At 36.3% G+C, this 16,503-nt stretch overlaps 1 protein-coding gene across 4 annotated transcripts in view; it reads right to left on the bottom strand.

Moving 5' to 3' along the window:
- Positions 1 to 2,206: 2,206 nt before the first annotated feature.
- Positions 2,207 to 16,503, bottom strand: part of nsmce2 (NSE2 (MMS21) homolog, SMC5-SMC6 complex SUMO ligase) — a 29,988-nt gene continuing 15,691 nt past the window's right edge. Inside the window, exons 4-7 of one of the 4 annotated variants that reach the window (XR_007936563.1) lie at positions 12,440 to 12,540; positions 10,173 to 10,279; positions 4,003 to 4,915; positions 2,207 to 2,225 (exon numbers count right to left, since the gene is read on the bottom strand). Coding sequence is in view for 3 of the 4 variants with exons in the window: in XM_051935598.1 (XP_051791558.1) it covers positions 4,804 to 4,915; positions 10,173 to 10,279; positions 12,440 to 12,540 (320 nt within the window). In the remaining variant the exon portion in view is untranslated. Of the gene's footprint in view, positions 2,226 to 3,860; positions 4,916 to 10,172; positions 10,280 to 12,439; positions 12,541 to 16,503 lie in introns of those variants that run through there. The other 3 variants (XM_051935599.1, XM_051935598.1, XM_028817610.2) reach the window with 3 other exon arrangements.

Raw genomic sequence — 16,503 nt, 5'->3', positions numbered from 1 at the left:
GGGAAAAATTCAGTGAACAAGGTCACCAGTGAACCCAGCAACTTCACTTTAAAAAAAATGCTTTGGTAAATTCAAACACATCTACACTACAGCAATTTAACCTAACAGCAAACTTTTGAACCCAAGACAGAAAATGACGAAAAAATGCAAAACCCACAAACACAGAAATCAAATTTGGGTCCAAGCACTGTAAGCCAACAAAGGCTATATGATAAACCGTAGTAGAGGACACAGCAGGTACGACACAGAACACATTTAAACAGTCAAAGCAGACATGCAAAATGTTACATACAAGAAATCATAAAAAATGCAAACATTTGTCTTCGACATTCAAAAGGTAGACAGTGCAGGCTAATGAACAAGGTAATGGATGTTAAACCACAAGGCTGCCAAGGCAGTCGCCATCTCCCACTCACTGTGACCCTGAGCAAAGTTGTAAGACAAACCACCTGAGCTCCAGCATTAAACATGTGAATTTGTCAGTAACTATACTACAGTTCCACACTTCTGAAATGCCCCTGATGATATTCACTACAGCAAGGTGCTATATAGTATCTTTTTGATTGTTTACTTTATGGTGGAATGATAGTTAGCACACCTGCCCTATGGCTCCAGAGCCCTGGAATGAATTCTGTCCATTCCCCATCTTTTAAGACCTTGTCCCAAGACTGAGCAGATTTTCAGCAGTTTTCTGCCAAATCCTAAAGACTTGCATGATAAACTAATTGACAGCACTAATTTAACTCACTGTTTGGTGCATGCATGAATATGCCCAGCAGTGGATGGACATCCCATCCCAGGAGGGAAGCCAGGACAGACTCCACCCCTGAGCTAGGATACTTAAAGACATCAGTTTAAAAAACGCTTTAATCTGCACCAAAGATACATCATTCATGCTGCAGTCATGTCTTGCTTACCTTCTTCATGAAGCATCTTTTCTGTTAATGCATCATCCCAATCTGTGACAGGTTTTCAAACTCATTATTTTGTTGTTTTTTCCTTTAAGCAAGCATCACCCTCTCAGGCTAAGCAATGTGCATAATGAGTTATGGGTAGTGTGCAATCATGTAATCAGACTTAAACATTTTTAGCCTGTAGGCTTGATTAACATCTAGCAGATAAAGCTGCAACAAAAGACTTGCTGCATGTGTACTTAAATAGGTACTTTTTGATTTGATATATTTTGTTAATTGCCTTTTAACATGACCTTTTGGGGGTCAGCCATTGCATAGCACCCCTTGAGTATGCAAGTACTGTATACAATGATGGCACCCTTGTCTACAATGATCAGTTTGTGTACGATCCAAAGAAAGCTCACCCACTTGATCTAAAGCTGAACTACATGCAAAAATACAAGCTTACAATAATATCACATTCACACAGCAAACATACAGTATTGATGACCCCCGAGCATTTTACTTCTATGGACCTTTGTAATTCTGTAAGAGGAAACATTAGGGACTATAGCGGATAGGCCTGTAGATCCATTGTCCCGAGTATGAATCGCACATGTTGACGATGTCTACGTGAAGACTGGTCATTTTGCCAATTTCTATGTGGAGTTTCCCTCCCACATCACCAAATACATGTAGGCGAGATTAACTGGTGATTCCAAACTGGCCCAATGCAAGTGTGTGCATGAGCAGGTGTGGGATGCCCTTGTGCACAGTTCTGTTGGGATAGGCCCCAGCTCTCTATGATAATGAATTGGATTAAGCAGTTATTACTTAAAGATTTTTAGAATATATCCTTTCATTCACTTTTACAATCTATGTATTCCCATAAACCTGAAATCTGCCTTGGCAGCATGGGTCACAAGGCTGCAACCTACCCTGGCTGACATACGAGTCCACTACAATAGCACACTAATGCTGGACCAATTAAGAGTCACCAATTAACCCAATATGTTTTTGGGATATGGGGAAAAGCAGAGCACTTGAGGAAACCCCCAGTTATCATTTGGCAACCTTTTCACAAGTGTAATGTTACACCACCTAGTGTTTCCTCCTTAAAGAATTAAGAATAACTTGTTGTACCAATAATTTATTCATTCCAATAATGTTTTTTTTAACTGATTACCTCCATAATCTGATTCTGTTTTTTTTTACTGTAACTCTTTTTGTGGAAGTCATTCTAGAAACAGTTTTTGTTGTCTTTTTCCTTATTCCTTATAGCTGCTTGATTCGTTCTCAGCTAAGCCTGTGTCACATCCAGTGCTACATGACCTAAAATAAAAAGTGAAACACTTCAACCATTACACAGCATGTATAGCAAAACTGGTATTTCTGGAACAAGTAGCTTTATCCACCTCTTCAGACCCATTTACTACTATATACTCATTGTCTACACAGCCCTATTATACTGATCCTCTGGAGTCAAAGCCAATTTATTTCTGTTCTAAGGTATGACTGATTCAGTAGTTCCTCATCACTGGTTTATCCTATTATTTTTGTTCTTTATACAAATTTAGTTTATCTGACATAGTGACTATAAAAAGTATTCAACCTCTTGGAAGTTTTCACATTTTACTGTTATACAACACTCAATCGAGGTGGCTTTAATTTGGCTGTTTTGACACTGATCAACAGAAACAATCTTTAATGTCAAAGTGAAAGCAAATCTCCACAAAATGGTCTAAATTAACTACAAATATAAAACAAAATAATTGATGGCATAAGTATTTAATATGATACACGTAAATCATCAGTGGTGCAGTCAACTGGCTTTAGAATTCTTATGATTAGTGTAAAGGAGATCACTTGCCTGGGGTTTCCATTGCTTTCCTCTACAAGGTCCAACTTAAATTGCAAGTCAGTATGGTGGCCTAACCTACACAATGAAGACAAAAAAAACACTCCAAACAACTCTGTGAAATTGCACAAGTTGGAATGGAGACAAGAAAACATACAAGTTACTGAAATATGCCTTGGAGTCCGGTAAAATCAATAGTTATGGGAAGATCTTCAGGTAGGACACTACATGTTCAGTGCTTATAAACTGTACATGAAATAGTTCATACGATCAACAAAAACATTTTAAAATATTATTTTATTACTATATTGAAACAGGCTTTATCTAGGACACAAAAATGGTGTGCTGGGCTTAAGGACAATGCTGTCCTCTTCATCCATTAGTGCAAGTTGAGGTCCCTGCAAGCTGTATTTCATTCTGTGCTGTGTACTATTTTTTTGGGCTATATAAACTGTACCTACATTCTTCCTTTGACGGTAGTTAGAAGGGTGTTGTATCATGTTAACCATTATGGATGCAATGAGAATTCAAGCAAAGTGACACCTTTGATTTGCTAACTGAAAAGATTATAATATACAGGCTTTCGAGGCACCTCAGGCCCCTTCTTCAGGCAAGATGTAAGACATCAACTGGAATTCCCTGTGTTTATATAGACACAAGGACAGATACAGAATTCAAAAACCTTTAAGTGGGTCATCTTAAATGTAACAAAATAATAGACCTCTCCAAGCTAAGATTAATTTAAATGGATCTAAATGTAATTTAGAATGTATTTAAATTACATTTAAATAACATGGTATACTACATTTGACATGTAGGACTTTGTCTTTAGCCTTGGCAATATTATGAATTTTTAAGGAAATCTGTGTTTTTAGAGGAGCGTGATTTTCTCCTATTTGTGTGTTGTGTTCCTGTTATTTATTTTCCATGTCTGTTATAACAAAAAAACTGAATAAAAATATAACATGAATTAAAGCTTCTGTATAAAAATCCACCCTCTCATCAATTACTTGAAAACAGATATATCTAAGGAAAAGCTTTGATCATTTTTTTTCTTTATAGTCAGTCTCAAGAAGAGTAATAAACATGAACTTGTATTTAACATTTTATTATAATTTTCCAAATATTCACAATTTTAATAATTTTTAAAACAATACAGTTTAGTAAAGATTTCCAACAACAATACATTTTTATGTACAATTACTGAAAAATGGAAAAAAGTACAAGTGTAGTTAAGTGAAATTTCTGTACCATTACAATACTGTTCCGTGACTTTATGGAATAGTCAAAGGAATCTCTTCAGGAAGTTTTAGTCAGTCAGTCATTTTCCAACCCGCTATATCCTAACACAGGGTCACGGGGGTCTGCTGGAGCCAATCCTTGCCAACACAGGGTGCAAGGCAGGAATAAATCCCAGGCAGGGCTCCAGCCCACCGCAGCTTCAGGAAGTGTTCTATGCTAATATCTAAATTGCAAAATTACCAGCTTCACAGTGTTAAAAAATATTTAACAAGTAATTATACTGTATATATATATATATATATATATATATACACACACAGATGATGCAAATATGTTGCATGTGCTACTTCTTAAAATAAATGCAGACTTAACCTTACATTTCAAAACTGCTTATCCATAATGCCCAGTACTAAAACTGTCTCCTCACTGCTTAAAGGCATTATATTTTTCAATTGTTTTAAAGAGAAGTATAACACACAAGAAAAAAGTACATTCTTTTCTAGACACCTCATTTCAAACACTAATCAGAGTGATCTGCTGCAATATATAGAGTTAGTCTAGTAGTTCACACAACTTGTTTTTGCTGGGTCAGTGTAAGTGATTCTCCTACTCCTTGCAATGTGTTCTCTTGCAGGTTAAAGTAAGTGAAACAGCTTACTAATACACCACGAAAAATGTCTGTGGCTTTTTAAAAAGATTAAATTAATTAATTTTAAGGCTTTCAACAATGGAAATTTACATTTTTTATGTTTTTGCTATTTCAAAATATTACCTTAAAAACACAATACATTTGATTTACATATTCCAAAGTTAAACATGTCCATCATGCTTCTTTTGCTTGTCAATTACTCTCTTGAGTGTTAGGTCCTGTATCAGGTCAGACGGTTTTATATTTGTATTGTCACAACCAACCACCGGACATCTGACAGAGAAGAAACAAGAAAGGTCATTTCTCATTTTAAAAGGTTCATCTAAGATAATACATCAGTATGCCAAGTTATAATACTGAAGACCATCTGCAGTATTTATGAGGTGTGGGGCTGAAGTCAGTTTTGTTAATGCAGTATTCTCTGACAAATTACAATTTATATTTAAACTCAAATTTCTTCAAAATCCAAAAATGGTCCAACCTTTCTACTTACTTGATCTTAAATCCTGCCCTACACAAGAAATCTATACATTAACAATTAAGCTGACGTGGCTTCATAGTCCAAAAATCAGTTAATCAGTTTCCATATATATCTCAGATTTACTTGTTATACAATACACCGTTACACAATACACCATCCAACTAGTTAACATTAGTAAATCCAATGACTATCCACAACTGAAAACCTTGCTTTTGTAACAAACCTGCTGATTTGCATCTTTAGCCTTTTTATAGCACCAGTTACACTTCATATCTTCCATCATTTCATATTCATCAGATGGCAGCCTTTTTTTAGTCATGAAACTGACTTCCACAATAAAGTTTTAAGGATTTTTTTAGACCTTCTCCTCATACTGCTGACATAACCTTTAGCCAAACCCCACAAGAAGACAACATTTAATTTTGTCATATTGTTTTAAATGAAAATGCTTACATTTGGTGTGCTTGCACTTACAGTCATATGAAAAAGTTTGGGAACCCCACCCAGCCTGCATAATAATGGACTCTGCTTTCAACAAAAAAAATAAAAGTGGTATGTCTTTCATTTCCTAGGAACATATGAGTACTGCGGTGTTTTCCAAACAAAGATTTTTAGTGAAGTAGTATTGAGTTGTATGAAATTAAATCAAATGTGAAAAACTGGCTGTGCAAAAATGTGGGTCCCCTTGTAATTTTGCTGATTTGAATGCATGTAACTGCTCAATGCTGATTACTTGCAATACCAAACTGTTTGGATTAGCTCGTTAGCAACTCTCCAAAGATCTGAAAACAAAGATTGTTCAGTCTCATGGTTTAGGGGAAGGCTACAAAAATCTCTCTCAGAGGTCTAAACTGTCAGTTTCAACTGTAAGGAATGGAATCAGGAAATGGAAGGCCACAGGCACAGTTGCTGTTAAACCCAGCAGGTCTGGCAGGCCAAGAAAAATACAGGAGCGGCATATGAGCAGGATTGAGAGAATGGTGACAGACAACCCAAAGATCACCTCCAAAGACCTGCAAGAACATCGTGCTGCAGATGGTGTATCTGGACATCGTTCTACAATTCAGCACAATTTGCACAAAGAACATCTATATGGCAGGGTGATGAGAAAGAAGCCCTTTCTGCACTCACGTCACAAACAGTTGCTTGTTGTATGTAAATGCTCTTTTAGACAAGCAAGATTCATTTTGGAACAAAGTGCTTTGGACTGATGAGACAAAAATGGAGTTATTTGGTCATAACTAAAAGCTGGCGGAAGAAGAACACCGCATTCCAAGAAAAACACTTGCTACCTACTGTCAAATTTGGTGGAGGTTCCATCATGCTGCGGGGCTGTGTGGCTAGTTCAGGGACTGGGGCCCTTGTTAAAGTCGAGGGTTGGATGAATTCAACCCAATATCAACAAATTCTTCAGGATAATGTTCAAGCATCAGTCACAAAGTTGAAGTTATGCATGCAGGGGTTGGATATTCCAACAAGACAATGACCCAAAACACAGTTTGAAATCTATAAAGGCATTCATGCAGAGGGAGAAGTACAATGTTCTGGAATGGCCGTCACAGTCCCCTGACTTGAATATCATCGAAAATCTATGGAATGATTTGAAGCAGGCTGTCCATGCTCGGCAGCCATTAAATTGAGCTGAACTGGAGAGATTTTCTATGGAAGAATGGTCAAAAATACCTCCATCCAGAATCGAGACACTCAAAGGCTATAGGAGGACAGCGTCTAGAGGCTGTTATATTTACAAAAGGAGGCTCAACTAAGTATTGATATCATATCTTTGTTGGGGTGCCCAAATTTATGCCCCTGTCTAATTTTGTTATGATGCATATTGCATATTTTCTGTTAATCCAATAAACTTAATGTCACTGCTGAAATACTACTGTTTCCATAAGGCATGTCAGATATTAAAAAGAAGTTGCTACTTTGAAAGCTCAGCCAATGAGAAACAAAAATCCAAAGAATTAAGAGGGGTTCCCCAACTTTTTCATATGACTGTATTGTTCAATTATTGTCATGCATCACTAAAAAAATGGAATCCTTTGCTTTTAGGACATTCTATACCCATTCTATTTTAATTTTTCTTTATAAATAATTTACATATTAATGTGTACATATAACTATATCTTACATTTGTTAGTATACATTAGATTAATAAAATGAGGCACCAATCATGTTTTGTTTTAATAATACTTCCAAAGACATTGTTTACCAAAATGATTGTCACCAGGCATTTTCAGCTGCAACACCTGTAAATCTCGTCTCCAATAATAGTTATATCTGCTCATTTAAATAAATTAATAAATCACAAAGTGTCCACATGCTTGTCTAACAATCTCACACTATACAATATGCTCTATATGCTCTATTTACCTAAGCCAAACCGGGAAATAGCTTCTAGATCATTTCAAGGAACACATCAGATATGTCAGGAACAATTACCTCTCCAAGCCTGTTATACAACATTCCTTTTGTGTTGTTCATAGCCACACTCACTGTTTTCTGTCACAATGATTCTAAAAGCACTGGTATAGCCTGACCCTGACTTTGTGTCTTACCAAAAAGCATAATGCTTTATACACAAACTTTCATTTTGTAGTGTGTGGTATGTCTTGCATACCAATTTATTTGATGGCCAAAAATAGACATTCTTTCTATTGCAGGTGCGCACAAAACATGCTTAATTCTTTTGGTTTGGGAAGGAACAAACACATCTTTGTCTGTTTACTGATAGCCAAGTGTAAAGCTCCACATTATAAATCAATTTCAACACCAGTTCTAAGAAAGCAGCATGGCAGAAATAGTTGCAAACACTGAGGGGGAAAAAAAATTGATAAGGATGTTATAGTGCAACAGCAAAAGGCCTCTAGTCCAAAATATGAAATAAGTTTTGATTTGTGTTTAACATAAATGCTCAAGTCAAGTCAAATCAAGTTGGGGAGCATGCACTGGTACAGTGTGTTGCCGCACCCACTACACGATGAAACAACTCAGGATCCCGGTTGGGGATCACTCTCGGGGAAACGCGCCAGATGGCCATAGTGCCGTAACTGACGCTCCCTCACAACGCAGGTAATATGCCTCATTTGGGACTCCATGAGCAATCGCTCATTCGACACAAAGTCAAACCAACAGGACCCAAGGATTTTCCGGAGAGACACAGTGCCAAAGGAGTCCAGTCTTCATCTCAGGTCACTGGATAGCGTCCATGTCTCGCAACCATATAGCAAGACAGGAAGCACCAGGACTCTAAAGACTTGGAACTTCATCCTTTTGCATAGATATCGGGACCACCACACACCCCTTTCAAGTGACCTGACAAACACACCCTACTGAACCACTGAATCAACTGGGAAAAACACAGAGGTTCTGCCTCCACTCTGCACAGCACTCACAGTACCAGTGTAGTAGTTAGATGTAAAAAAAAAAAAATAAGTTCGGTGAACAAATATAATACCACTCCATTAAAAATAAAAGCAGATTTTGAGCTTCATAAAAATATAAACTTTAGATTTCTAACACTTCTACTCCTTAAACTAAAATATTTACTGAAAAAAAAAAAACAAAGAAACAACCTGGAAATAGTTCAACCAGTTCACAAAGACATTCCCACCTCATTTAAGGAAAAAAAGATTAACAATGCATTCTATCTGCTCCCCTTTCAGCACCTCTAATTTTAAATCAAATCAACAACCTACAAAAAGGTGTGATTTAAATTACAAAAGAGTACCAACTAGACAATTGGGTGCAGTATAGTGAGTTAATAAAGAATATGAATAGGATAATGCATCTCTACGACAAATTAATAATACAATGTTGGAAAATAAACAAGTTAATTCAGTTAGATTTTCATTTGTAATTCAAGTCAAAATTATAATAAATAACATTATCAAGCAATAAATTAATGTGCAAGAATACTACTGCACTTCTATCACAATTATGCTTTAGTCACTTAGCCTATATTACATCCATCAAGAGTATGTACATATTCATAACAAATGCTGTTTTTTATTGATTGTTGTTTTTTGCTTTATATATTTTTGCAAAAAAGTGTACAGTGCAATACACAATCTTTCAAGTTTTTGCAGTTTAAGCCAAGTCATCCCTTGGTTGGTCTCCTACACACCCTTCTGTTTCTCAGGTGCTTGAGAATCTAACCAGTTCTGATGAGAGGAGTTGTGCATGAGTATGTGTATAGAAAAGATTTCTCGGGGGATAGCACATTAAGGAATAGTCTGTTATGTGTAGGAGCATTAGAATTATTATTTTTTATTTAGTAGTAGGGCACTGACACGGTTAGCAAAATCAAATTTCTACAGATGGCAGAGAGTGATTTATTGCTAGGTGTTCCTGTAAGATCAACTGAAAGATTCCAGGCATAATGGGAAACAGGCACACGCTACTCCCATCAGTATACAAGGTCAACTGCAATGTTGCAAGAGTCTCTTCCACACCTATGAAATACAAGTTATGGTTATTACTGTTTCACAAAAATGAAACTGTTACCGGACAAATTACTATATGATCAAACATATTTTACACTTAATATTTTTTATTAGAAGTATTTTAAAAAGATACATAACGTGGTGTGTTTCAAAAAAACTTCAGATTTCTTATTTTTTACCTGTTTCTTCACGGTTGAACGACAGATTATGAGCATACAGGACAGGATTCCCCATGTCAAATTGGTGGGGGTGACGGGGTGGTTTGGAATGTGGGGACATTCAAAGTACAATCCACATGATAAACCCGATTGGTCCAAGTGAATATAAGACAACCTTCTCAAGAACAGGGATACGGGGACCCACTCCAGGAGCCTGGTCAGGGAGTGGAGTTTGGTTATAATTGACCCATTTAGCCCTGTCATGCTCAGCCCAAAAAAAACATCGTGTGGATCTGATACGTGGGCTCAGCACCCACAAGGTAACAGGTGAGGGTCAAGTGCATTGTCACTCAAGTAATGAACAGTTATTTTTCATAAAATTACTGATGCATTCTCTATGAGAATGTAATATATGTGGATTTCTTAATTTACAATTTACTCACCGTGCAGTCTTTTTTTGTTTCTGTCTATTGTTTATAATTTTGAGAATAGCCTCCTCTTCATAGTGGTGATTGCAGATTTTGTTTTTCACCGGATGTACCATTTCTACCTACAGGAAAAAAAAGATTCACAGTTTTTTCTGCTGTAAACAAATATATAATACTTACTGTTTGTTGCCTTAAAAATGCAACTTATATATTACTAAAAAGCACCTGTAAAAGATCCTAAATCACCACATAGTTTACATGATAAGGCCAATAACTTTTTCACATATTGAAGACACAAATCAAAAATATGTAATTTTATATTTAACATTGCCAAATGATTCTAATTCCAAATAATTCTGAAAATGGTTTATGGAATATCTTTTTAAAAGTAAAACTTTTTTTAGGAAGTGTATTGAAAATGTCAAACTTTCCTAGAAATTCACAGGAAACCATACTTTCATAGCAATTTTTATCAAAAGACAACTACTATTACTACTGACTGCCAGACAATGTTTTGCTTTAAGTTGCAAAATCTTGTCTTTAAATATTATCCAACAAATAATAGGCAAACAGATGTTTAAAACAGACTTTAAAAATGTAAGCTGCCTGAGTGAAGTGCACTACACAGTGAGTTTACCCTAGTTTAAAATAAACAGTCACAACTGGAAAGTTGTAAAATTTTGTCGTATGTTGAAATCTACTGTGGATTTATATTAAACAGTCATTTCAAGTTAAATTTAATGCAATGAAACTATCCATCTATTTTTAACCCATTTATTCACTTCATGGTGACAGGCAGCTAATGCCTATCAGGGCAACACTGAGCTGAAGATGGGAATCAAAGCTGGTTGAGGTACCAGTCAGTCACAGGACACTCACTAACAATGGGCCAGTATAGAATTGCCAATTAACCCAATGCACACATCATTGGAATATGAAAAGAAAAGTGATGTACCCAAAGGGGAAAAAAAACAAAATGCAAACAAGAACATGTTTGGAATGTGTAAGGAAAACTGGAATACCTGAAGGAAAAATCACACACACTGCTACAGAGATAACATGCAAACTCCACACACCCTGTGCCAATGACTACATTCAAACCCAAGTCTCTGGGGCTGTGAGACAGCAGTCCTAACCACTCTGCCACCCACTTTTAAGTCACACTGAACACTTATTATATTATATATAAAAACTGGCACTTTTATAAAATATTAGAGACACTAGAAAAGGAACAACCCCATTAACACAGCATGGCATCGTGACTGAAATGTTCGCCCAGAGCTTGGCACATGAATGCACTGTGAGAGAAATGGGCTACAGGGTCCACTTAAAGAAATTAAAATGGCTCATAGATTGTGTTCATAATACTAGCACACCCAATAGCACTCTATGAAGCTTACCTCCCACTCCAGGGAACAAAATTGAAAATCTACAGACCTAATTTCCCATCATCCAATACTGTAACATAACAGCCCACATAGTTTCTAAAGGTGGTAGTCCTGGCTAGTAATGAAAAGCAAATGTGAAGGCTGAGCAAAAATATTTTTAGAAATTCAATGTGGCATCAATGAGTTGCATTATTTAGTATGTTTGAGACGTCTAGCTAACTTGGCAGAATTAATTTCCAAAGATTAGAGAAAAGGAGGTGAACAAAAATGAAGAAAATGAAAAATACAATTCAGACCCGAAGTGCATTGAAGAGGTTTAGGAAATGGGGTCAGACAATTTTGAACGAACAGATGTCCCTGTCCTTCCAAAACAGTTCTTAATGTGAACACCTTTTGTACCTCTACAAGTAGTGATGTTATTAACCACTTACTCTAAATTGGGGCTGAACTGCAACATGTAAAGAGGGAATACTGGAGTCGTCCCCCCCCCCCCCAAGTTCTGCTCTTGTCTAATTAGGGACAGTTGGGAATTATTGTCACCATTTGGGAAAGGGCAAAAAAACAAACAGTAGGGCACTGTGACACCAGACTTTCTCAGAAAAATGCGTGAATAACAACAGAGCTGACATGTACATATTTTTCTAGAAATATTAATGTACATGGCTCAGAATTAAAAACATATTTAGCATGACAATCCTAGAATGCCTATGATTATTGGGTAAGTTTCACTGTTTATGTAGCTTGTTTCTCAATTGTGGTAATTTGTGTTTTTAAGAATGTATTAAAAATAATCAAAAATGATTGAAATATTTGTCCTGTGTTACTGAATAACACCCAGAATATGTATATCATCATTTATACCTATCAATTGTACAAACTGAGTATAAGAAATACCTGAGTAATAGGACAAGTGAAATTCTTCTGACTCTGAGTAACAGCAATGTCGTCATCAAGATCTTCTTGATCATCTTCCTCATTATTCTTAATGAGTCCAGCTGGAATAAAAAATGCAGTCACATATAAAGTACTGTGTTTTATATCCAAAAACAATAGAACAGCACAAATTTATTCAGAGGTTTTTTTTATTTACAAAAGGTATTAAGTAGTTACACGTATGCTTTCATAAACTCAGCCCAAAGTTTTTTTTATAAGATGCACTTTTAACTTTCCTCTTTTATACTCTACAGCGTTTACACTAGTATTTTGACAGCTTTCACAGTCATCGTGTAATGACTCACTTTAGACACCAACTCTGTATAACTGTTCATTTTTATTTTTGTTACCCTATTTACAAAAAAAAAAAAAAAATCAGAATTAGCCAGTTTTTATAGGATTTCCTGTTTCTGTCACATGATTTTAATGGCTGTGACTGAAAATACTTATGAAAAAGCTGTAGCTTCACTTCCTATTAGTTTGGATGACTATTTGTTGCATTCCTTTAAATTGTGCAGTATTAGGCTGTATTAAAATTGATGTAAATCTTGCTGTACTGTATATAAAGAAATTACAGAAACTATTTCAGCAAACAGACAAATTCTCAGTAATGAGAAAGATCTTACGAAAATGGCTGTGATTCAAATATAAAAGTTCTACATAGGAGTGATCAAGTTTGTGCTAGGCTTCGCTATATTTTCTGAGAGTAGTCAAATGCCCCAAAACAATGCAACCAATAAGTGGCGAGTGCTATCTACCTTCTGACCACTTACCGATCTTGTATGCAGAAATTCCCTGCTTGAAATTCAGCTAGTATGGGAGCACAGATGCACATATTTATTAAGTTTGGATGGCGTTAAGGTCCCAAATCCACCTGAGTTGACAAGCTTGGAGGATTACTTATATAAATGGCTCAATGATCTATGGTGATATTGTTAAAGACTTTGTTGTATTCCTCAGCATGGAAAGTGTGATAATAAGAAATTACAAGAGCACCAAAGTACAACACCACCTACATAGCAGAAACCTGGGTCACGTTCTACCATGCCAAGTCAACGGTATGGATTTTATTTCTCTGAAGGCTAAGGTACAGCAAACAGACAATTAAAAGCAACAACTGCTCCACATAAGTGTTATCAGCAAACCAAAATAACATGATGGACTGAATGGTGTCTTTCTAAAGTTTTTACACTTTTATGTTCTAGTGTTTTCTACGTCAACACTCTTTTCTCATTCTAAAATAAGGGATCCTACATTTAAAACAGCAATATATTATAGGCACTGCTTAAAGACTTGAATTTCAGCATCTACAGCCAAACAACCTTACTGGAGCAACTTTTTCAAGTAAAGAATATCTTAATAGTTTCACTATGTTTTATAAGTAACCACAGGAAACATTAGGTTAACCAAGTCTCCCACCATTCCCTAGTGAAATGAAGCAACAGATTGGGTCGTAATTGAGCACATGCTGAAACAAAGGAATTCCAAAATAAACAGGCAACTATACATGTAGGTCTTTTCAAAGTCACTATGCTTTTTTTAAACTTTTTTTTTTTTTTTTTGCAGCTTGTGACTCACACGCTGAGTCACTCTTTAGCTGTTTTTGCTTACATAGTGCAATCAAGCATTTTGTTAATATTCAACTCCCAGTAAATTTAGCAACTCATAAAACACTGGTTTCCATGGAACATTCCAGGAACTGTTTATGCAATATAGTGAAATGAACACATACTGTATTGGAAGTAGTTCAAAGTAGCGAAGGTCTTCTTCTTCACTTTCTTGGAATTAAGAAATATTGCATGCAGTAACTAATACACACACAACAACAAAAGGACAACAGAAGTTGAGAAGTACTATTTAGCTGTCAGTCCTGTTTTTGAGTAGGAAAATTCTTATTAGTCACCAACAGTTGTTTTCCTTTGGTAGGTATCTATTGAATTGCTTTACTTAGAAACAAGCTAGTGCAGCTCTGTCCTCTAATTTTTTCAAGACTATAGTTATGAAAGGAACATGCATAAATATATTGTATAAATGTTGCAAGTCTAACTTTCATGAAAGTGGATAGATTTGATTTTTCAGGGAAGAATATTCTCTGACAGTAAAAGGATAGCCAAAAAAAAAAAAAAGTCTTGGGCTAGGAATGGGAGACCTCTAACTAGGCTGAATAAATGTGTACAACCAGGGGACATGCTTTGTGTAGAGGAACCTAACAGCAGCAGCAGGTAATGGTGGTTCTAGGTGTCTGATCTCTGATCTTTAGTCAGCAGCCAATAGTTGCCAGATTCAATGTCAGTACAAAATAAAGGTGTCATTAGATGGGACAGGCTCATTTTATTGTTGAAGATACTGGTTAGGCTTTTAAATAAGTAGGCTCAATGATCAGGTATTAATAGATAATACATAATATGGCAGATTCATGCTGAGATGTGCTGAGAATCATTCATTACTGGCAAAGTAAACCTTCAACACTGCACTTTTCAGCCCTCATCATGCAGTGCAGAAACAAGTGATTTAGCTTGCTCAGTTAAAGGAATATTGACTTAATCTCAGAGGTTAACATTGCTTTTCACTTTTGTCTGTTTACTTCAATGTCCCTCACACAGTTACATATGTCAAAGGATGCAAATTACTATAATGAAAAACGGAACGAGGCCGCACATGTATACTTAATGCAACTATAATTAATTTAAATACCTTGACTTTGTAGTTATCTGTCTGAACTACAGAGCCACACCTAAAGGTCATACAGCAAATTAGGTTTAACTTTTCTAAAAAGTTGTGGAAGCAATTTTATGCTCAGTGCAAAATGACAACAGAGGTCTGTTCAGAGAAGCAAAATAAGTTGTGGAATACACATGCATAGATTCTGCAACAAAGAGGGGAAAACTGAAAACAATACGTGGCCCATCATGCAAAAAAGGCTTCATTAATATTGAACTGAAGCTGAGGAGAATGAGTTCCTGCAAACTGTAAATTGTGGCTGAGCCAAAATCTTGCTGTATTAAATATTGGGAACATAGTGAGCAGTAAATAGTTTTATAGGATCAAATGTACAGTGAAATTCTTTCTTGCAGGTACTAATAAAATCAACAATGTAATTGTGATATATACTTTAAATGCAGACATTTTCTACTTTACTTAAATATGTAGGCATAAATTTAACTTGCATTAATACAAACATTCATCCATTTTCTACACCCGGTTTATGCTGAACAATATCAGAGAAGCTCTACCTAGGGCGATAAAATCTGCAATAAATTCCGTAAAAATTAAAAATAAAAAGTTAAAATTGGAAGGACTTCCGTCTCTTCAGAGCCTTGGTGCCTCTCTTAAATTTCTCAGCCTCCAGTTCACACATTTAGGTATGCTCAACCAGGAGCTGAGACACCTACATGTGTGGTCAACATTTAAAAACTAGCTTGTACCAAAGCCATTGGAGCAAGTCACCTGCTTTGATGTCCCAAGTCCAGTTCCATTATCCTACCAACTTTTCCTTCAGAGCCTTATTGGTCACTCCTGCTCCCTGGGTGCTCAGCAGAAGTGACCCTGTCCTGTCAGCACTTTCTGCTACCTCCTCGCCAGGGTCATCTCCAGATTGTGAAGCCTCCAGCTTCTGCACCACTTGCTTGTCCAATTCTCCACTCTCTCACACAATCTCTCATGGGTAATCCCTGCTCACTGATTTTCTGGATTTTTCTCCCATTCTCCACAGGCTTTCTTTTATGTTTGTGTGGATGTAACAGCTTAACTGCAACCCATGGAGTGCGGATATAGAATAAATTAAGCCAATCAAGCAATCAGCTCACATCCACACTGAAAACCCTGTAGTTACACAGCTCTACAATCTTGCACACCCACCCATGAGCCTGAACCACATTGTTTTTAATTAAATAAAAACTCGCACAATGCCACAGACCAGTTACTCTCTTCCCACATGTAGATTTTCATTATCCGGTAGCGAGATACTTCCACCTGTGTCAATGGTGCCCTCAGCATGACATTGAAGCGCAGGGTAGTGGAATAAC

The sequence above is a fragment of the Erpetoichthys calabaricus genome, chromosome 13 (assembly GCF_900747795.2).
Source record: "Erpetoichthys calabaricus chromosome 13, fErpCal1.3, whole genome shotgun sequence".
Lineage (NCBI taxonomy): Eukaryota > Metazoa > Chordata > Cladistia > Polypteriformes > Polypteridae > Erpetoichthys > Erpetoichthys calabaricus.
The sequence above is the reverse complement of the archived record's forward strand: the minus strand, read 5'-3'. Positions and strand labels throughout refer to the sequence as shown.